Here is a 22,500-nt window from a genome sequence, read left to right on the forward strand (position 1 = left end):
TTGAGTGCGTCACTTTTTGTTTCAAACCGATAACAACTGCACATCAAATCAAACGTTGGTAGCCAAGACCTCGAGTTTCGTTCACTGAAACAGTTCTGTTTAAATCTCAAGATGTGTTAACTGACGCCATTTTGTTTAAATCCTAAGATTCGTTAACTGATTTTATTAAGTGGTCCGATTTGGTTTAAGCCACAAATTTCCTTTCCCCGTCCAGTGTGGTTAAGTCACGAATTTCAGTAACTGATCGAATATGGAGACATTTGCGAGTTTTGTTAGTTGAACAAATCAAGGTTAAGTTACCATTTTGAAACAGCTGACCCAATTCGGCACTGGTCCTTTTTCTTAACTAATTTTTTTTATACCCGTCTTATTTTCATTTACTTCGTACAAATATTCAGCTTGGAGTACCGAGTAGAGCAACGTGGAAGTCTTTTCTCAGTGTACCTATACTGCAAATTATTGAAGGTTTTTTAAACTGCTGAATGATGTTTATAGATTTGTTGTACTTAAAGTTCTTGAAGATTCAGATTTATCATAATTGTTGTGCATGTGTTACGTAGTATTTTTATGACTTCATGCCTATTATTTTAACAAGATTGAGAATATTATTATTATTATTATTATTATTATTATTATTATTATTATTATTATTATTATTATCTGTCTCTCTATCAGTGCTTTTTATTGTCTATGACTCTCTGTGAATCATTCGCATGACAGTTGTATCAAAATGAAATATTGTTATAATAGCTTAGAGAATATTACCTTAAATCATGGTGTTCGAAAATAAATCCTGATTTGTGAATACTTGCATTCACAAATCATGCTAAGCTTTTAGCTTAGCATGGCATTTCGCTTGTTATTTAAAACGACCTCAATCTATCCTTCGACTTGACAGTAACCCAAATTCAAGGCCTCGCTTTCTTGGAAATGATAAGGTAGTAGAGTCTTACTAATTTGAAAAGCTCTTCAAAAATGTTGGGGCGAATCAGATTTCTTAAGGAAAAAAGTCTCAAGGATTTTTTAATGCCACCGGAGATAATGCGTGGAATCTTAGCCTACGTTTGGAAAGGTTGACTCATTTTCAAAAGAATGAAAGCGTAAAATGTCAATCGATAAACATCTATACATATTTCAGCATGAAAAATGCGTTATGAGGAAAGGAATTCCGCTTCAGATAAGAACTGAGATCGGTTGGATTTTATCTTTTATCTTATAGGACATAAGACTTTCTTTCTGATAAAGTCAACAGTAATATAAAATGGGCTCTCTGTATATTCTGTATTCACACATGAACCAGGTCATGGTTCTTTTAACAAAACTTTTTTTTTATTCACTACTAATGAAAAAGCAAGTGACAACCGAATTGGTGACCATAAATTTCCTTTGATCCTTGACCTACTTGCTTTGAAAAACGACTGGGGGCCACCGGCAAGACGCTAAAGAAAAATCTCTTTCTCAAACATAAATACACCACTGACACACGTGTGTGTGTGTGTGTGTTTGTGTGTGCGTCTGTGTGTATTTGTCTAAATCAGTAATTCAGCCAAGGTTACTGAATGCTTTAAACTTTTTGGAGAATATTGCTAAGGAATTGAACAGATTACTTGTGCAGCACAATTAATAAATAACTATTAAAGCAATAACTATTAAAAATAAATACCTTTTGCTTACTCTGCTGAACAACATAACTGGTCAGCAGCTTAAGCTGGATGGTTTGTATTTTAACTGAATATTCATAACATTCTTACCTCAGGTTTTCCCTTCACAGTTACCTGTCTAATGAGTTCTTCCTAATCTCTTCTGTACTTTGTAATTTCTGCTTGAAGTTCTATTTGGGCTACATCATCAATGTCCCTTCTCTGTGATTTTATGGACCTTCCCACTGGCTGTCATCCTGCTACTTCCGTAACTATCATAACTCTCACTAACTTCTCTTTCCTTCTCAACACATGTCCAAAGTATTTCATTTGTCATAATCTCAGTTTATTTTTCAGCCTCCGACCACATCTGTCAACTACTAATTTACTTGTAATATGGCTTTCATAATCCACCCAAGCCAAGAGTCTTAGACTTTAGTAACAGGTACCCTCACTTCTTCAAAGGCTCCATTTTCAAGTAACCTTGTCCCCAATGTGAAGAAAGCACATCATATACCTACGTCATAAATGTTACTCTCTTGATTAACAGATACAGTACAGTACTATTATTTATCAACAGTCTAGTAGTCTTCCTTCATTTTATCCCATTTGATGCTAATCTTTTTTTTTTCTTAATGCATTCTCAGCTTTGCAATCCAATGTATTTCCAGGAAAAGAGAAATCTTGTACCTCAATCCTCCTCTTCTCTCCATATTAAGTCTTAGCAGACATTGTGAACATTAAAAAAGCTTTACTGTATTACAATAAAAATTTGCCATCCTGTACATTTCCTGTCAACTATCTATTACACTAGATACATATTAATTCATACCTATACCACACCTGCAGTACCCACAAAACCACTGTCTAGACTGGACATTACCCTTTGCTCCCTGTCTGGTCACCAGAAGCTTGGTTTGGTTTTTGTTGATTTTCAGTTTTCTCTTATTTCCTGTAGCTTCAGTCAGTACTATAATAGACAACAAAGAACTGTGCTGATCTTTCATGGGCACCAACTCATATTTCAGATTCTTCTAATATGACTGCTTGTCTTCACTCTTGATCGTTTGTCATGGTATATTGCCACCACTTACTCATGTTAACTTTCTTGGTTTTAGCACAGTTTGCGATCTGAATTCTTCTTTCTCTCTCTTTCTCTCTCTTAAAACTTTTGGAATACAATATTTGATAGTACAGTACAGTATGCCAAAATCTTATTTCAAAGGTATTTTCATACTTCCTTTTTCTGAAATTACTATTGCATTTGTCATGAGTAATAAGTAACTTTGCCTAGCCCACTTAAAAATACTTAGTGATCTGACATATTTTTAAGTTTTCTTTCAAGTATTACTTGTTCCCTTATTCTTACTTTTTCAATCTCAATATTTTCTCAACTGCTTCGGCTTATATATTTTGTCCTTTTTATCATGTTGCCTAATGTACTTGGTCCAGGGTCTTCATAACTATGCTGTGGATGTTAGTAAGTCAATATGTTTTATTCAACTTTTTTTCAGCTATCTCTACGGCTTGGATTCTTTGTATGCGTTGCTCACTATGAGATCTGTTCCTCCCATTTTCTTGTATCTTTCCTTCTTCAGTCAGGCCTGAGTGGTATTTGCATATCTTATCATTGTAGTGTCTACATATATGAGAAAAATAATGAAAGAGTTATTCTTATGCTATTAGGCAATTTTTTTTATCCTCATAATCCTTTAGGACTATGCTGTATCTAAGAGCAACTGCTCCGATCTATATTAATGTTTGAACCTTATCACTTCTTCAGGCTTAACTACTTAGGCTGAGTATCTGACTTCTCAAACAAGATAATATCCTGAAAACACAAACCAAGACTTAACATTTGATGTAAGTGTTAAGTGTTAATGTAAGATATGCATTTACTGCACATGTAAATTGCCCTTTAGGAATGTCTATGCATTTCAAGAGTAAACGAAAAATGTATAAAAATGAGCAACACATAACTATGATACAAGCCAAAAAGGTTTGACACATTGCACAAAAGCTAATCAGTCTACATTCACGAACCAAGTAAGGAAAAAATGTACCTATTTCCATAAAGATGAAACAGTAAAATTATCATAACATATCTCCAGACATCTTCCCAGTGCCCATTCACTAAAGATGAAAAATAATAGATACTATTCCTTTAGTCATTCATTCACCACATGAACATACTCTGCAAGAGACTGTGTGATTCATCCCTTGAAATGTTGTCTCCCTGGCTGGATTTTTAGTTTTCTCATAAGAAAACTATTGTGCCGGCTTTGTCTGTCCTTCCGCACTTTTTCTCTCCACACTATTTCTCTCCGCCCTCAGATCTTAAAGACTACTAGGCTAGAGGGCTGCAAATTGGTATGCTGATCATCCTTCCTCGAATCGTCAAACATATATTGCAGCCCTCTAGCCTCAGTAGTTTTGATCTTATTTAAGGTTAAAGTTAGCCATAATCGTGCTTCTGGCAACGCAACAACATAGGCCACCATGGCCGTCTGAGAGTTTTATGGGCTGCGGCTCATACAGCATTATACAGAGACCACCGAAAGATTGATCTATTTTCGGTGACCTTGGTTATACGCTGTACAGGAAACTCGATTGCGCCAAAGAAACTTCAGCGCATTTTTTACTTGTTTTGTTCCAACATTAGGTCAGACTTGGAACAGTGGTCAAGGCACTTGCAAAAGCAGTTTTTATAAACATACCAACAAACTGCCAATTTTTGGACCGTAAACCTATAACATGCAAAGTATAAAATATACAGTTATCATATCTTTAGTACATGTATTGCAGTATAGTTTTCTCTTATAACAAAATAAGTTCTACACACCTATATTGATCAGTTTAATTTACATTTCAAATTTTTAATGCTGAGAAAAGAAAACAATCATTATGCATCTGCTGTTTATTAATACTCAAAATGAAAATGCTTACTGATTATATTAAGGTAAATGTGTGGTCCTGAGCAATAATGATTTTAACCAAGATTCATTATCAAAAAGGAAGAAAAAATTGATTCCATGACAAGGAATATCCATGAAAGTGAGATTCGTTCTACATCACCCAAGCCACCATAATTTAACAGAATTTTCATATTTGTTTTTTCTGTACAAAAATAAGGGTCCATCATCTTCGGAGCAGGAGTCCGAGCTAGAAAATGACTGTGGCTCTGGGAAGTGGCGCTGACCAGAACTTGTGGCTAATACTGGGAAATGTGGATTTAAACTGTGCGTGAGAAAAATAGAAATTATATTAACATTTTTCATATTATAGACATATAATAAAAATTAAAGGACATGAATTTAAGATATCAAAAATTGCATTCAAAACAACACCTGGTGCTGCACAATGAGCACATAACACTTCATGGATGCAGACTGTTCATGATCAAAGTCCTTTACCATCTACAAATAGACAAAAACTAATTCTTGTCACCATTTCATCTGGATAGTTTCCATATGCAGTATATACTGCAAAATTTTTCTAATTGAATGACTTCCTCAAAACTACCAACAGTACCATTCTATGGAAATAATATGCTCCTAAAAGTCATCATTCATCAACTTCTATGTTTTATGTATCATTATCTCCTGGAGTCTTGACTACAGTAAAATAGTTTCCAACAGTATAGTACTGTACATATTTTACCCAAAATTATATCACCACATTCCAACATGCATTAAGACTGTGATTCATACATATAAAAGAAATTATACGATGGTACATATGCAATCTAATGTGGTTATAACTGCATTACAGGACAGCACTTGATTTCAACTGGTGCAGTAAAGGTGAGACGGAGAACATAATAATGGCCAAAACGTAGGCCAGACATATGCATTTGAAAGGTAAATTTAAAAGAACACCTTGAGCAATTTTCACTAGGTTATGAGGAACTATTTCATATCTTTTGGTATAATTTAACTTAGAGGTAGTTACAATATAACATTTCTAAATACATATTTAATAAAATTACAAACTTACCTCACACCATTACAGCAATCTTTATGAGCAACAAACTTTGAAGATGTCTTGATCATTTCTGGGTCATCACCATCAGAGAATGGTAAATCTTGCAAGCTCCACTTGAGAACTGACCCATTTGTGGTGCCTGCAAAAATTTTGTGGTTTGTAAAAATTCTAGTTTGTAATAGAATTCCATTATAACTGACAAGTCAAAAGACACTATATCCCTAAAAGAAGCATGATTATGGTGTGCCCTGTCCGACACACTATAGGCAGTTCTTGAAGGCCTTGGCAATGTCCCCTCATTCCCAATCTGCGCTGCTTTCCACCTTTAACTTGTCATTTGTTCCTTTTGTTCTCTTCCCATTAGCTACCCGACTTTTGTTCTTTTTGCTCTCTTTCCATTAGCTACCTAACTTTTTTTTTTTTAGTCTTTCCCCAATATGAGATACACATTTGAGACCAAATCCTTTGGCCTGCCCCTTGAGGGCCTAGAAATGTAGATCAGTGGTTTGGAAAACAACTTTATCATTTCATAATTCTAAAAGGTTGTTTTATTTTGAGTTGGTTTTAAGGATATTAAAAGGAAAATACTAAGAACTAGAGGAAGTCTTAAATTGCAGCCTGACACTAAAAAGCAGTACGAAAACAAGAAATTCTAACATGTTAACAAGATTCAAAGCACTCTGACTAAAAATATAAGAGAGAAAGTTGTTGAAAAATAACAGATGCAAAGTCAAGGCTCTTACCTGAAACAAGGAAATTATTGGAATGTGGCTCAAGATCAAAACTAATCCTTTGGTTAGTTTTCACCTCTCTTCTAAATGACCAGAGTAGTTTCCCTGGGTTTCTTAGATCCCAACACAATATTTTATTGTTCTGTAAGAAAAATTACACACTGTTATCAATTTTGAAAGTTGTTGACTTTCTTTTTCTCTCAATTCTAGTAATTTACATAGTTATTATTTTTTACACTCAACTGATTGTCTACACCAGCCTATACTGAACTTCTTTTTCTTTTATTCATTACATTCTTGTAAGCACTTGTCAGAGCTTACAGGAATGCAATGATTCAATTAAAAGAAGTTCAGCATTTACAGGTATAGACAGTCAGTTAAGTGTGCAGAAAATAATGAGTATCTAAATTACTAGAATGGGGAGAAAAAGAAAGTCAACAACTTTACCAACTATGAAAATAAACAATAAAACACCAGCTAGTCATGCAAAATTGAGAACACCATACATCCACTAACTCTTAAAAAAAAAAATACTGAAAATATCAGTGCACTGAAACATCATTTCTGTAAAAAATGTAAATTTGAAATTCCAGTTGCAGAAGCTACAACATCCAGTTTTGCTTGACTTTACTGACAAAGAGACTGTGTTACTAATATGTTGTGGTAAAAATCAATGGTATTACTTATCACATAAAAAAATTATCTACTGTCATTACTATATTTTCAAGTTAAAAAGCAGCAACCCCTTTACTTCCTAACAACTATACTTCCTGTGATAGTATGCCTTGATAGTTAATAAAATACAAGAACTCTGTATGTTTTTATTTTTGTAATTTTATTTTTTTTGTATTTTGTATTTTTGTAATTTTACCTATGAAAAAATAACATTACAAACATGACTTCTGCAAAGTCCTTCATATATCAACAATCCAAAATTTCAAGTCAGTGTGGAAGTTTAACTTATAATTGTCACATTAAAGAAAACTAAACAGTTAATCTGGAAATTATACGCACTACTACTTAAACATAAACATTACCACATGTGCACACAACAGAGATTATGCTATATTTATACAATTAAAAATTTACTTTATCTCAGAGTTCCTTATGGCACTCCTTACTCCCATCTCCATCAGTGACTTTGTTATCTTTGCATCTATTTACAAACTATTTTTACTCTCTCTGTTGTCCTTCTGTTCCTTTTAATCCATGCTTTAAAGCTTGATGTACATGTCATTTAATCTTGAAAGATATCTTTCACACGTATCTCCAAAATATTTTATTATGCCATATGATGCTACAGTTTTTCATTGTTTCATCTAAAACTTTAGAGAGACATTTGAGAACAAGGATATCTCAGGGACACAGATAAAAGTAAGTGCTACCATAAGCTAAGAGGAGTATTTTGTAATTGTTAATCTGTCAAAAATGTGTATTTAACAAGAAGACAACTGAAAAAATTTTCTTTGATAAAAACAATTATATTACTTTAATCCAACTCAAATTACCAGACCTGTGTGATGTTAGTTTCCTTAACTCGGTTGTATGGTTGAACTACTTATTAATAATAGTAGTTCCTAGCACTAATACTATTTTTAATCTTGATACTGTTTTCAGCTTTTTCTTGCATCACATTTATACATGACACATACCTAGCAATGTGGCAGAACCTGATTGTCCTTAACAAGAGGTCAGAAGAATATGAACTGGATAGATCACAGACAGATTCCAATTTATAAAGTAGTTATTTTACATCTACTTTGTAAAGTTATTTAAAAGACTACCTACAAAAGACAGCAGTTGCCAACAACAATCTTCCTTTATGCCAAGAGGGAATATGTTGGAAGAGAGAACAAAGCTTGAGAAAAAGGAATGTAAAGAATAAAAAAATGCCGCACTGTATCTATACAGGGCATCCTCAACTTACGGCAATTCGATCTTATGGTACTTTTTCAGTGCCGTTAACGGCGTTTTACAGCGCCATAACTTGATGTTGCATCAAGTTACGGCATTGTAAGCACCGAACAGCAAGAATAGGCATCAAGTTAACGGTGCTTACAGTGCTGTAACTTGATGCAACATCAAGTTACGGCACCATAAGCGCCGCTAAAGCACTGATGACGGAGAAAAATCGACTTACGGTGAAAATCAACTTATGGCATGGTGCTGGAATGGATCCATCACCGTAAATTGAGGACGCGCTGCATTATACACGAGAATTAATACAGTATTGGAATTACAGTGTGCATACATTATATAAGAGCATAAAAAACATGACTAGAACAACAAAGGTTTCGCATGACCCCAGCTTACCATGCGAGCTCCTGAAAAGAGTTTTATACCATCAGAGCTAAATTGAATCTGTGTCATGCCCCCTGGACAGCCATCTATCCGACAGAATAACGCATTCCTATCTGTACTATACAGGCCTGCAAAACATAGAAAACACAAATAATTCCACCATCAAAATTCTGTTGGGATACTGACATTGTACAAACTAAATACAGCACAACAGATGATATTTTCAAATTATATTTCTACTGAGTCCAATGAGCTCATTGATATAGATTTGATTCAGCATGAGGCTCAACTGCAGCACTGTACACAGAAATGATAATGCACAGTCACAAATAAGGTGCACTTGCACAATGAAACAAAGTCAAAAGAGAGGTAACATTTTAGGAGTGTATTGCAACTTAGGCAAAAGTCAAAAACAGAAGTGATACTGCACAAATTATAAAACTAGTTTCTTCATGACATTATGGATTATATAAAAAGTGTGAATATCACACAGAATTCATGCAAGGACAGTAATACTGTATAACACAATGAAAAGATTTCAACCTAAGGGAAATATGTGCTCATCCACTGCAAGAGTTACATAAAAAAAATATGTTTTTTTGGAAAGTTACATTCAACAAAAGTATGCTTTGTTAGTGATATAAAATTACAATCTAGTAATGATTATAATCTGATAAGATATAATAAAATTTCAAAGTTTCTAACTTATAAATGATCTGAGCATTTGAATTTTCGGTTTTCTCCTACATTAAAAAAATGACTGCTATGTTCTTACTGAAAATTAAAAAACTGACAGCACAAGATAACATAAATAAGTTACTGCCAACACAGCAAATATATTATGGTGACTAAAATTATGCTCCTCTAAAACTATAGGCATTACTAATGTGCCTCCTTTTTTCAAGATAATGATTGATGCCATAATAAAGTGTAAAAATGATCTTACCTTCATTTGTCATGATGCCTTAACATAATATTTTATTTACTTTAACAATCATCTTGTGTACTGTTCATGTTTACAGATAATTTAAGATAATCATAAATTATTTTACTTTAGTAATTGGTACCGGTTAGAATGTTATAGCAAAAGTATGCTTTGTTGGTAATATTAAATTATAAGTAATGATTATAACACGATAATAGCATCTGTAATAAGATATAATAAATTTTCAGTTTTTCAACTTACAGAAAATATTTGAGTATTTGAATTTTTTATTTGCTTTTACACTAAAAGTGACAGCTATGTTCTTACTGAAAATCAGAAACATATTAAAAAACTGACAGCACAAGATTATAAAAATAAGTTCATGCCTACACAGCACATATACTCTGGTGGCTAAAATTAGGCTTCTCTAGTCCTATAGGCATTGTTATATTGTGCCTTCTTTTTCTTAAGATAATGATTGATGCCCTATTATACAAATCATCTTGCATACTTTCATTTGTCACGATAATTAACAATTCTATGTTAGTGACTGGTTTCTTAACAAATTATCTTATGTACTTGAAAAATCATCTTGAGTACTATTCATATTTAAAGATAATTAATAATTTTTTTACATTAGTGACTGGTATCTTTAAAAACTAGTTATCTTGTGTACTTTTCATATTAAAAGACAATGAACCATTCTAACAAGCAAGTGTATGAACATTTTACTGTGCAGCAATACTGAGGTTCAGAAGTGAGTAGTTACTCACCTAAATTTCCTAGATAGCTCCCAGCTACAAACACTGATGGCAGGACAGGATTAAAAGCCATGCAAGAAATGATACCTGGCTGATCTGCAAAAAAACAAAAAAAGTGAGATATGCTAAAAAAATTTTTAAATGCATATTTCCTTTACCCAAACAGACCCTTGTGTGACAATGTACATTAGGCTTTTTAGATTTAATCTGACCATGAACTACACATTTTCCTGGCATTTTTCACCCATTTGCATCCTTCCCTTTTCACCTAGTTGTACAATTATTACAATTACTCAAAATTTAGCCCCTACTTTAACAAAGAAGTCTTCTTGCTAGCCTCACAAAAATTTGTAATTTACTGATACAAAATTTTCACAATAACTAAAAGATCACTAATAGTAATAGGAATATTTATTACTGCATAAAGTGTGCTTTATAAGACATACATCAGGCAGTGACCCCTTTAAAAAACAATAACAGCATAAAGTGTGCTTTATAAGACATACATCAGGCAGTGACCCCTTTAAAAAACAATAACATACTCATACAATATACAAAGGAAGAGGGAAAAAAATAAGTATGATTGGCTTTTCAGTAACAATCAGTTCACAAGAAAATTTTGTCATAAGTATGACTGGTTTTTCAGTAACAATCAGTTCACAAGAAAATTTTGTCATTTTCATCATTTTTGGGATAACTACAAAATCTCATTCCATATGCATATCCCCAATATGAAGATAGACTTTACATTATGTCTTGTATAGCACATTGAACAGTTGACTGACTGACTGACTGATAAATGTAACCTGGCATCACACCAGGTACACAGTATAGACCCCAGTTGGATTATTCGGCTTTTTATCTTTCATTTGTTTTCTTTGGTCTCTTCCAACCAATTTGTCCAGTCTTTAAGTTTACTTTACTCTAATTTTCACATTCTACTCAAAGTGACTGAAAATCCTTTGGGATAGCCTCGAGACTGCAATGAAGCCAATGACGTCATACATAGAAAATTTTTATAGATCGCCATGTATATTTTGATATCAGATGACATTAGGATAATGTCTGGAGAATTTTAGGAAATGGTTCAACCCTTTCATCCCTAACTTCCACACATGTAAGAGCTGTTCACAACAGAAAATCATAAAACTTTTTGCCTACTGTATTTTCCTTAACATTTGTTATATATGTAATAACAGCAAAAATAGCAATAATACATACATTAGTGCAAAGGGAATTTATTCTATTTTCTAATGGTGCAAAGATAATTTACAAACCTCAATCAGGCATTTTTTAACGTTTACAAAAATTAAAAACATTTCTGTTTTCTGCTAACTTCAACACAATTTTGACTATATAATTTTGTTGTTTTTCATTGTTTGGCTTCAAAATGAGGCCAAAGCCAGCATTCTATCATCAAAAAGATTTACAGCAAGCAATAAAATTCTCTAAGCACAGAATAGTATGTTTTACTGCAGATGAGTATTGGGTCTCCAAAAATTTTACTATTTTACTAAAATATGAAATACCAGTTTTTATCTTACAGTTGTACAATAAAAATGAGTGAAGATGTAAGCTCTCAACACAACAACATTTAAAATCTATACTCTACCTCTTGCATCAATTTTAACAAATTCTCTGCCAGGTCGAGATACTTGAAATATCCTGATGGCTTTATTAAAACCACAAAAGAGCTTTGAGCCATCTAAATTGAAAGCAATACTGTAAGCCGCAACAAGCTGATCAAGGCTGTAAAGGAAGAGGTAATCCAGATAGAGAAACAATACAAATTAACAGTGACATTGCCTTTAGTTACTATAATGCAATATTGCAGTTGTAAGACAAGGTACTGAATGCAGTTTCTGAACTGAGAATACATGACAGTCTCGCAGAAGAAATTGGTGGGAAAACAATACAAGTCTTTATATCTCAACTATACCAGTAACTTAAAGTAAAAAGTGGATTTAAACAACTTACTGATCGTATGGTAGATAACTACAGATGAGCTTGCCATGCCAAGCATCCCACAGGTGGACTGGACATCCACGGCAAGTTACTGCAAAACTTGATAAAATCAAAAAATTTTTGAACATCATGGTCCTTAAGTACACACCTATTAATATTGATGTCTAAGCAAAGTGGCAGTGTAAAATTACTGTACTAGTTCAACACTAGGAAAGCATTACATAGCCAACTGGTGAGTAATGCCCTAGTAGTGGTAGTCCTACGTCTTGGCAGAGTCAATTTTTCCCTTTTTTTCTTGTCTACAAACCAAATGACATTTTCCAATAGCAGCTGTCAGGAAATGGGCAATGAATAAAATAATAATAAAATTACTTGCATCTATGACTGTGTTTATAAAATAAAAAAAAATATTTTTAAAGGCTACGGCCTACCCCAACGCCAAATCAAAGTCCTTCAAAAAAAGAAGGCACCGTGCTTACCCCATATAAAAATGGGAAAAAGCACGTTAAAATGAAGAAGATTTTTAAAAAATCAGTGTTTATGCAAATTTCAAACTGTCACATTTTTTTTTTATGACAGATTGCTATACCAGAGGTAGATGGATGAATGACTCCGAAGCTTGACTTAGCTATGTGGCCATCTTTCTATTCTAACTACTGAGACTTGAATAAAGTGGTCAGAAGCTGCATGATCTGCCAAGTTTTCCGAGTAGTCCTGCCATGGTCACCATGTCAGTCTTCTAACACTCAAGTATGTCTAGTTTTTTTCCTGCTCTTCTCCTCATTTTTCTTATAACCAAAGCACAAATTTAGTCTTGTTTTCCTATCTAGGGATTTGGGTAGTGTAAAATGCAAAGGTAATGGGGATTCAATTTTCAATTTATCTAAGAATAGGCAGTTTGCCAATGCAATATCCTCCTCAAAAAATCTAGAGGCAAACTGATCCTCACAGCAGTTGAGCTTGACTTAGTTCTAGAGTCATCTTTACACTCTCACTACTGAGACTTGAATAAAATGGTCAGAAGCTAATTGCAACATCTGTAATCAGCATGGTCTACCAAGCTTTCTGAGAAGTCCTGCCATGGCCACCAAGTCAGTCTTCCAACACTCGAGTGTGTCTAGTTTCTTCCCTGCTCTTCTCCTCATTTTTTTTTTGTAATCACCATTTTTTCTTGTAATCAAAGTGCAAATAAAATCTTTTTAACCTACCCAGGGATTTGGGTACTGTAAAACACAAAGGTAATGGGAATCTAGTCTGTCTAGGAATAAGTAGTTTGCCAATGCAGTGTCCTCCTTACAAAATCTAAAGGTAAACTGGTCTTCACAGCAGTTGATCCTTCAAGATTGGGTTCAGGCTGATGGCTGGTGACCACTTATAATGCCTATAATGCCCAAAATCTCATGACTGAGTCAGCCACACCTTTACCAAAACTTGTCTGATTGTGGACATCAGTAAGTTATATCCAGCAACTCGTCTATGTTAGTCACCATCACAACTTTACACACTGACACATGTGTGCCTTTTCTCCTGGCAGATTCCACAGCTTTTAGAAGCTCTGTTGCTAGGCAACCTTCCTGAAGCTGAAATCATTAAATAGTTTTTGCTAAACTAAGATGCATTTTTGCCAAAGTAGTACCTTTATATGACCTTAAGGAAGAAGGAAGAAACAGCCACCAAACATCATAACATACCCTCAGTGATTAAATGCTTTATCTACAGTACTACAGACACCCACTGCCCTACAATGCAAATAAAAGGTCCTGCAGCAATAGATTATATGAAACTTACTCTCAAAATAACATTGTGAGTTTTGTATTTAATGCAGTATCACTGTATCTCATGTTTACCCCATAACATGTTGCATAAGAAAATGAGTGGGAATCTGCAGTGACCATGAATTTACAACTGGCCATCACTCTGGTAGGTCTACACTCAGAGAGTACAGTACTTGCAGTACTGTACTCCATATCCCTGCATCTGAAAGAATACCACAGACCACCAAAAAGAAAGCAGAGAACAAAGAATGGAACAAAAAGAAAATACCCATGTCTACCAACATCAGTCCGTATATGGGTGGTAATTACAACTAAGTCACACACAACATACAGCCATGACAGAAAAGAATGAATTGATAAGTAGCAGACAACCAGCAAAGCCAAGACAGTTAAGCATATACCCTATAGCCAGGATAGTAACACACTATTGCATGTACGATTACAAAATTAAAAGATATCTAGTTAAAAAAATCTGATAATTAAATACAATAGTTATTTCAAATAATGAACAGGAGTGAAAAGACAACATGAAGAATGATACAATATGAAAAACAAACAGATGAACTTCATTAATAAGTATCCTCATGAAATAAGACCAGATTAGACAATTACTGCTATTAAAAGTAATACAATAACATTTATATTTCATATAAACACCAAGTCACATTACTCAAGTAGAGAATATTAACCAAACTACAATGCTGTTATTGTTGAATTTCATATTTTCTGCCAAGAAAGCATGAATTTATTTGTGAAGAAAGCTATGCATTTTCAAAACATTCAAGACAAAGCTAAACCATCCATAAGATACTGTTTTGTTTCACAATAAAGATACTTTAACTATTTACTGGCTCCTGTGATAAAACTACAGTACACTGTAAACAGTTCATGTTTGTACTTCGGAAAGGTCAGTACTTCATTTAGAAAAATGTCAGTACAACATTCAATGTTATGAATGGTTCTATCACTTGTATTTCACTCCCCATTCGCCATCATTAGGAAAGTACAGAAGTCTAACTTTGGTAGTCACTACAAAATATTCAGTTTAAAAAAAGAATAGCCAAATTAAAAGATGTGAACCCCAAAAGAAACTGCCAAGATTTTCAACAGCCTTAATTATACTTTACTTAGTAGTATGATCTGGGCACTTGAAGAAATGATGATCAAAACAAGTTTTAGCTGTTACTAAATGACATAAATGGCCAAACATGTACTCAGTCTAGAGTGGCATAAAGAAAATAGAGGCACAGGATACATAATATATAAGGTTAGTGATAAGACCATATACTACAGACCGACTTCACAGGCAACACAAGAACCCCTAACTTGAATACCAATCACCTTTGTATGACAGTTAAGCTAAAGAAAAGCAATGATGAACTAATAATAGATATTAAACAGGTAAAGTGAACACCACTGCAAGTTTGCCGATGACCTAGCCATGTACAACAGTGAATGTAACGTCAGGTCAGTTAATCGATTAAGCTTGCCTTACCTGGGGCTACCTCAACTTTCCTTACCTACCACTTTGATTATTATAGGTGATAATTCAGTCTTTGACCAAGCATAATGGCATCACTATAAGCAGTATACTTGTAATTCATAAGAACATCTTAACATACATAAACCCTTCCATTACTGAATGTTACAGCACCTCTGTACATCTACAATTGACATACTGCACACTATAAAATTAAAATATCCTGTGGATTACTGCAAATTATGAACTTGGATCAGTTCACTTATGAATGTCATGGCATGAGTCACTTTGCTAATAACACATTATCAACTAATAATGAGTACATGAAACAATATGTATAACAGAACTGAAGAAGTACACAATTACTGCTTCAGTCATACAAGACATTCATTGCTATTCATTAAACACAACAAATTCTTGCACATCCATATAAACTCACCAACATGACTGTGCATCACTCGAATGCATTGCTGGATACCAGGTATAGTCATAAATACACTCTCCCTCTTTCATGGTTAAAGCAGGGTTGATGTGTTTTGAAGACTCCTCAAAAAACCAGCTCTCATCTGAAATATTAAATTTCACTTGAAAGTTCTGTTTTACATTCAGATCTATAATCTTTTAACCTACAGCAGCTACATAGTATAGCATCATAATTACGGGAAGACTTGAGTCTTTGCGCAATGTTCAAAATATCAAGTCTTATCAAAAAAATTATCTGTTTAGCTCATTTGGCCATGGAGTAGAAATGGTTCCCTCTGCCCACCCACTCCTACACCCTAAAAAAATACTGTAGTATTCCGTCATGATACGTCCAAGTTATTGATGCCACCTACTTAGTCAAAGAGCCAACCTGTACTTATTAAAGCTTGCCCATTCACTCTCCTACTAGACCCCTCACGTCTATGGTGAGATAAAATAGATAATGGATCTATAATTGTGTGAAACACAGAACAATGATGGCACATTTACTGCTAGTAAGATTTCCCAGCCCGAGAAGAACCCTAAAAGAGTTCAGAGGTCTGGTTAAACAAATCATTTATAACTAACTAACTAAAGGACGAAGAAACAAAATAGAAGAAGGCTCTGAACTCCATATGTGTAAAGTACAAATGTAAGAAACAGCAGTATAAGTAAAATGAGAGTGAGCTATGACTAGTAAGCCAGGTTTTCATGATAAGGCTATTCAACTGTGTCAAAAATCTTCAAAACTAGTACCAACTGAAATATACTATGGATGGTCTTAGTTTTGTTGCCAAACTGAAATTTATGGCTTTTCCACAATAACAGGGAATGTATGCAAGCACATAAACATAATACTGATCCTTCTTTCACCTTGTTTTTGTGCTGATGGGAAATCTAAATTAAACTTTAAATTTTAGTAATGATTTAACCTGTTATAAATTTTTTTTTCCAAAATGATGTTTACACTGATCTGCTTTATGTAATTACTGTATAAACATAATGCACAAACAGATAAACGGTGCAGCACTGAGAACAGAGCAACAAAATCTTCTTTTAATTTATTCAAAGATATGAAATTATTCCAGAAAGTTATGAAATTATACACATTATGTTATTTGTTTCATATAAAAATCTTCATACAAGTAGTCCACATAGCTACATTCTAACTTCCATATTTTCTTTACATATGGATCTAAAAATAAGTTTTAAAAGTCTACACTTTTGAACGAACTATAAAAATAACTTAACTCATCCACAATAAATAACAAACAGAAGTTAAACATTGGTGGACTACCTTGAATATCACCACATGCTACCCGTGATGGGAGGTTGAATATCCGAAGCATTTTGTCATTACTTCCAACAAGTAAGCAAGAACCATCTGGAGACCTGCCAACACAAATATATTGTCATTACTTTTTTTCTTAATTTTATAGAACAAGTTAGTATTTACACACTGATTAAAGATAATGCTGCGATATCTTATGAACTAACAAGAATCATCAGTTACAGAGACTGGTATTTTCAAGTCTGTAAAAATTAAATTACAGTAAACCCCCTGTATTCGCGGTCTCATGATTCACGGACTCACCTATTCGCGGATCTCTCTGTGGAATGTATATACACATTATTCATGGAAAATTCGCCCATTTGCGGTATTTTTCACTGAGAAATATTCACTAATTACTGTATTTTCATATTTTCATGACTAAATGCACTTTTTGTGATAAAACTATTAAAATACTGAGGTATAAGCATTTTTAGAGTTTTTTTTTGTGTTTGAACTATCAAAATAGGCAGTTCTAAGTGTTTTTAGAGGGGTTTTAAGTATTCACGAATTTTAGCTATTCGCGAGGGGGAGGGGGGTGTGGTATGCATCCCCCACGAATACAGGGAGGTTTACTGTATGTGCGAACAGTACTCAAATTTCTGCACCACTAGAAAACATGAAATATGCCATACACTTACCATTTGCAACCTTTAGTGAAGTTATCCTCAGATGACTGGAATTCTTTTTCAAAATTAAGAGCCAACAGTGGAGCAAATATCTCTTCCTGAATGTTAGGTGATTCGCTATCTACACAAGTAAATTCAGAGTTTTTATTACAGTCAGCTTCAGGACTTGATGCAGTGTTAGGTGATTCACTATCTACACAAATAAATTCAGAGTTTTTATGACAGTCAGCTTCAGGACTTGATGCATGCATTGTGGAGGGAATACCATTTCCCTGTTCCATCTGTTCTACACTTTGTAACGTACAGTTTTGCACTGAGGTTTCTGATTTACCACTACCCTCTGAGACAGAAGGAGTTAGATAAGCTTCTTGAAAATCACCATGACCATTAACACTTGAAGGTGCATCTAAAAACGCCAACAAAGCTGCTTTTTTTGCGGCTAAAGCTGGATCTTCTTGCTCGTCCTGTTCCATGATGATTAAACCAGTTTCAGGGCTGAAAAATCAAGTTTACAATAAACCCAAATTGCTTTTTGCGATACTGACCCACCAGTTAACATAAATGGCTAGCACAGTATAAATTTATGCAAAATTTGTTGTGTTTACAACAATTATACTCTTGCAAACAATATCAAGGTAGCTTTTGCAAAAGCAGGATCATACTGAAAACTTAATTAACATATTCACCATTACATGCACCTATTAAACCCCTAGAAAATATATTATCAAACATGATTATAATAACCAACATAAAAAAGAATCATAACTTCTCAATTTTCTAATATTCTTTTTGATGCATTATCTATGGAATACTTAGAATCTAAGTTTAAGAATATAGTAAGGAAACTCCTCCTTGAAAAAGAAAAAAAACAAATAGGAGAACAAATATATTTAAGAAATCAACATCTACTTTTGAAGAGTCATGCTCCCTCTTCAGTATGGAGTCACTAAAACCTAACTACAATTCACCATGAGTGAACCTCGTAGGGGGATACTGTAGTGCCGTCAGTGCACTGTAGACATTACTTAAGGTGGCATTACTTAAGGTGGCATTACTTAAGGTTCCTTCCCATGTCCCTTCAGCCTATAGCTGCAACCCCTTTTATTCCTTTTGGTGTACCTCTGTTCACAGTCTCTTTCTTCCAGCTTTCTTTCCACCCTCTCCTAACAAATGATTCATAGCGCAACTGTGATGTTTTCCTCCTGTTACACTTTTCAAGCCTTTCTACTTAAAATTTCTTTTTCAGTGCCGATTGACCTCATAGGCCCCAGTGCTTGGCCTTTGGCCTAAATTCTATAATCCATTCCATTCCATGATGAGTGATACTAACTAGGGGAGAAAGAAGAAATAACAATATAATACCTGAAATATCAGTTACTAATAAAACAGGCTAATTTAATGGGAATGGCATTGTTATTATGTAAAGAGGGCATTTAAGGAATGTCAAGTTAAGCACCAGTTATTGTGGAATATCCAAAAGATAATAATTCATTGTTATGACCCAAACAATATTACAGTGAACCCCCTGTATTCGCGTTGTCAACGTTCGCGGACTCACGCATTCGCGGGTTTCTCTGTGGAACATATCTAGCCATCATTCGCGAAAAATTCGCCAATTTGCGGTATTTTTCACTGAGAAATATTCACTAATTACTGTATTTTCATATAATTTTCATGAATAAATGCACTTTTTGTGATAAAACTATTAAAATATTCAGGTATAAGCATTTTTACAGGGTTTTTCTGTGTTTAAGCTATCAAAATGGGCAGTTCTAAGTGTTTTTAGAGGGGTTTTAAGCATTCACGGATTTGACCCATTCGCTGGGGGGTGTGGGACGCATCCCCCGCGAATAGGCTACGGGGGGTTCACTGTATTCAATTTTTTTATGTTCTTGTTTATTTTGTTTACTCCTCAATAACTGTTCCTTAACTTGACAGATTATTTCTTTTATGTCCTGTTTAAATAACAACAACAATTTTCCCATGAAATTAGCCTGTTTTATTAGTTACTGATATTTCATGTATTAAACTTGTGGTTCGGATTCCACAATAAGCTGTAGGTCCCGTTGCTAAGTAACCAATTGGTTCTTAGCCACGTAAAATAAGTCTAATCCTTCGGGCCAGCCCTCTCTAGGAGAGCTGTTAATCAGCTCAGTGGTCTGGTTAAACTAAGGTATACTTAACTTTGTTAACTTCACTCATAATGAATTGCAGTTGGGTTTTAGTGTCCCCACACTGAAGAGGGAGCATGGTGCTCCAAAACTGTATGTGGATTTCTTAAATATATTTATTCTTAAATTTGTGAATTTTTCCAAGTTTCAAAGTTTGATACTGATCTATTAAAACTCTTGCCCCATGCCAGGATTCTAACCTAGGCTAGGACAAACAGCAGGTTGGCACAAAACACTAATACTATCGTAGAGAATACGAATTTACTTCAGTTCATGCTTATAAGTGTTGAATTTATATACAGTATATTTTACTTAAATTAAAACAGGCCCCACTATGCACAGTGACCTGAAGCACAGCTCCCGATAATTAGTAGTCTATACAGTATATAGATTTAAAATAAGTTATGAAAAGCTGAGTTTATTTCATAGGTACAGAATGCAGTGCTGTAGTGCAATGAAGGCCTAGACTGGCCTCACAAAATTAAGCAATCTATTTTGAAAAAAGTAACTAATGCACTTAGAAAAAAATTTCCCATTGTCCCCTTCTAAAAATTTCATTTGAAGATAAGAAAAATTGGTCTTCTGTAATCCTTAATTTAGTATACTGTATTCAGCTCACAGCACAAACCTTAGATTTGTAGGTTAGCCTAGAGCTGGTTAAAAGGGGTAAATATTCACAATGATAATGTCCAGTGTGAAATTAACGAAATATGGTTTTCCTGATAAGTTTCTGTTATGACTTAGATTTTAATATTCATTTCAATATGAAACACTTGGACAACACACTACAACACGCTCCTCTACAGTATATCTAACAGTAATGGGCAAGAGGTTCCAGTAGGGAACTGGTATTTATGGGAGGGGGCAATAAGTAAAAAAACAAGGATAAATTACCACCTGACATTCTTAACCTAACCCCACTTAGGACACCAGGTCCTATTTACTTAACCTGACCCAAAAGGTATAGTTTCTCATTGGGATTTCCCCACTTGTCAGACATGGGGGTTTTAATAGGTTAATCAAGCATTGCAACTGAAATCATTATCATATTTGTTAGGATCACATAAAAAACTATCATAAATCCATATTTCACAAGTTTGGAATTAACACCTTTGTTGTAAACTCTCTAAGAACTCACTTCATGACAATGTACAGACTACTGTGTGTCATTTCTCAGCTTCAGGGACAAAATACAATAGTACCAACTATTCTCAACCTTGGCTGAAGAGTAACTCGGTATCAAAATGATATGGAAGCATCATGATGTTACCACATAACACATGATGAACATACAACATTAAATATTAAAAGACCTATTCTACAGAAAATTATGCAATATCACACATGCCCAACTATGCAGTGATGTCACAAGTTGCACCATATATATAGTGGACAGATAGAGCAATTGGTACAGATGGAAAGCAAAGCAATCAGTAAATACCTGAAACTCTACAGGAAACTTATTAAAGTATATGCCATTAATTTAAGTAATGGAATGAACAAAATAGCCTACCATTAAAGGTTTTACCTAACCCTGTGGCAATATGGTACATTTAGCCTATGTTGGCACATTTAGCCTACATAGGCTTAGGCTACGCTTGGAATAAAGACAAACTTGTAAGGTAAATTAGGTTGAGGTAGTCTACCCTAACTTACATTGTTTTGGGTCAGCCTAACCTAGATATCTTGAAGCCTAGCTGAGTAGCCTACTTTAAACTAGTAGCCTAAGTACAGGGATTACTTGCAAGGGGGTATAAGCTACCTCAAAAAAATTCCAAAAATATTGGAAAAACTTTAATGACAACTTGTTCAGAATGTTGCCAAATGTTGGAAACAGTACTTTTCTAAACAATCTACAGCTTTGACAACCCAAATTCTTTCGTAAATCATAAATTTTTCAAAGTAAATTCAGTCCTACACCAGTGCGTCACTCACAATCCAAGATTGTTCTCATGTATAGTTTCTCACTGGTTGTGCCCAGAGTCAAGGGTTGTGCCCAGAGTCAAGGGTTGTGCCCAGAGTCCAGGGTTGTGCTCAGAGTAAGGGTTTTGCCCAGAGTCCAGGGTTGTGCCCAGAGTCCAGGGTTGTGCTCAGAGTAAGGGTTTTGCCCAGAGTCCAGGGTTGTGCCCAGAGTCAAGGGTTGTGCCCAGAGTCCAGGGTTGTGCTCAGAGTAAGGGTTTTGCCCAGAGTCCAGGGTTGTGCCCAGAGTCCAGGGTTGTGCTCAGAGTAAGGGTTTTGCCCAGAGTCCAGGGTTTGCCCAGAGTCCAGGGTTGTGCCCAGAGTCAAGGGTTGTGCCCAGAGTCCAGGGTTGTGCTCAGAGTAAGGGTTTTGCCCAGAGTCCAGGGT

General features: G+C 34.6%; 1 protein-coding gene and 1 long non-coding RNA gene across 3 annotated transcripts in view; one reads left to right on the forward strand and one right to left on the reverse strand.

Annotated features, from left to right (window-relative positions):
• Nucleotides 1–22,500, forward strand: part of LOC136847723 (uncharacterized) — a 211,198-nt gene that overhangs the window by 148,837 nt on the left and 39,861 nt on the right. The window lies entirely within an intron of this gene.
• Nucleotides 4,543–22,500, reverse strand: part of WDR79 (WD repeat domain 79) — an 18,771-nt gene continuing 813 nt past the window's right edge. For both annotated transcript variants that reach the window (XM_067119582.1, XM_067119583.1), the window contains exons 2-11: nt 17,996–18,478; nt 17,322–17,416; nt 16,002–16,128; nt 12,320–12,406; nt 11,955–12,091; nt 10,355–10,438; nt 8,669–8,784; nt 6,368–6,497; nt 5,637–5,763; nt 4,543–4,877 (exon numbers count right to left, since the gene is read on the reverse strand). In XM_067119582.1, coding sequence (XP_066975683.1) covers nt 4,712–4,877; nt 5,637–5,763; nt 6,368–6,497; nt 8,669–8,784; nt 10,355–10,438; nt 11,955–12,091; nt 12,320–12,406; nt 16,002–16,128; nt 17,322–17,416; nt 17,996–18,456 — 1,530 coding nt within the window. In that variant the 5' untranslated portion in view covers nt 18,457–18,478 and the 3' untranslated portion in view covers nt 4,543–4,711. The remainder of the gene's footprint in view (nt 4,878–5,636; nt 5,764–6,367; nt 6,498–8,668; nt 8,785–10,354; nt 10,439–11,954; nt 12,092–12,319; nt 12,407–16,001; nt 16,129–17,321; nt 17,417–17,995; nt 18,479–22,500) is intronic.

Source organism: Macrobrachium rosenbergii, chromosome 17, assembly GCF_040412425.1.
Source record: "Macrobrachium rosenbergii isolate ZJJX-2024 chromosome 17, ASM4041242v1, whole genome shotgun sequence".
NCBI lineage: Eukaryota > Metazoa > Arthropoda > Malacostraca > Decapoda > Palaemonidae > Macrobrachium > Macrobrachium rosenbergii.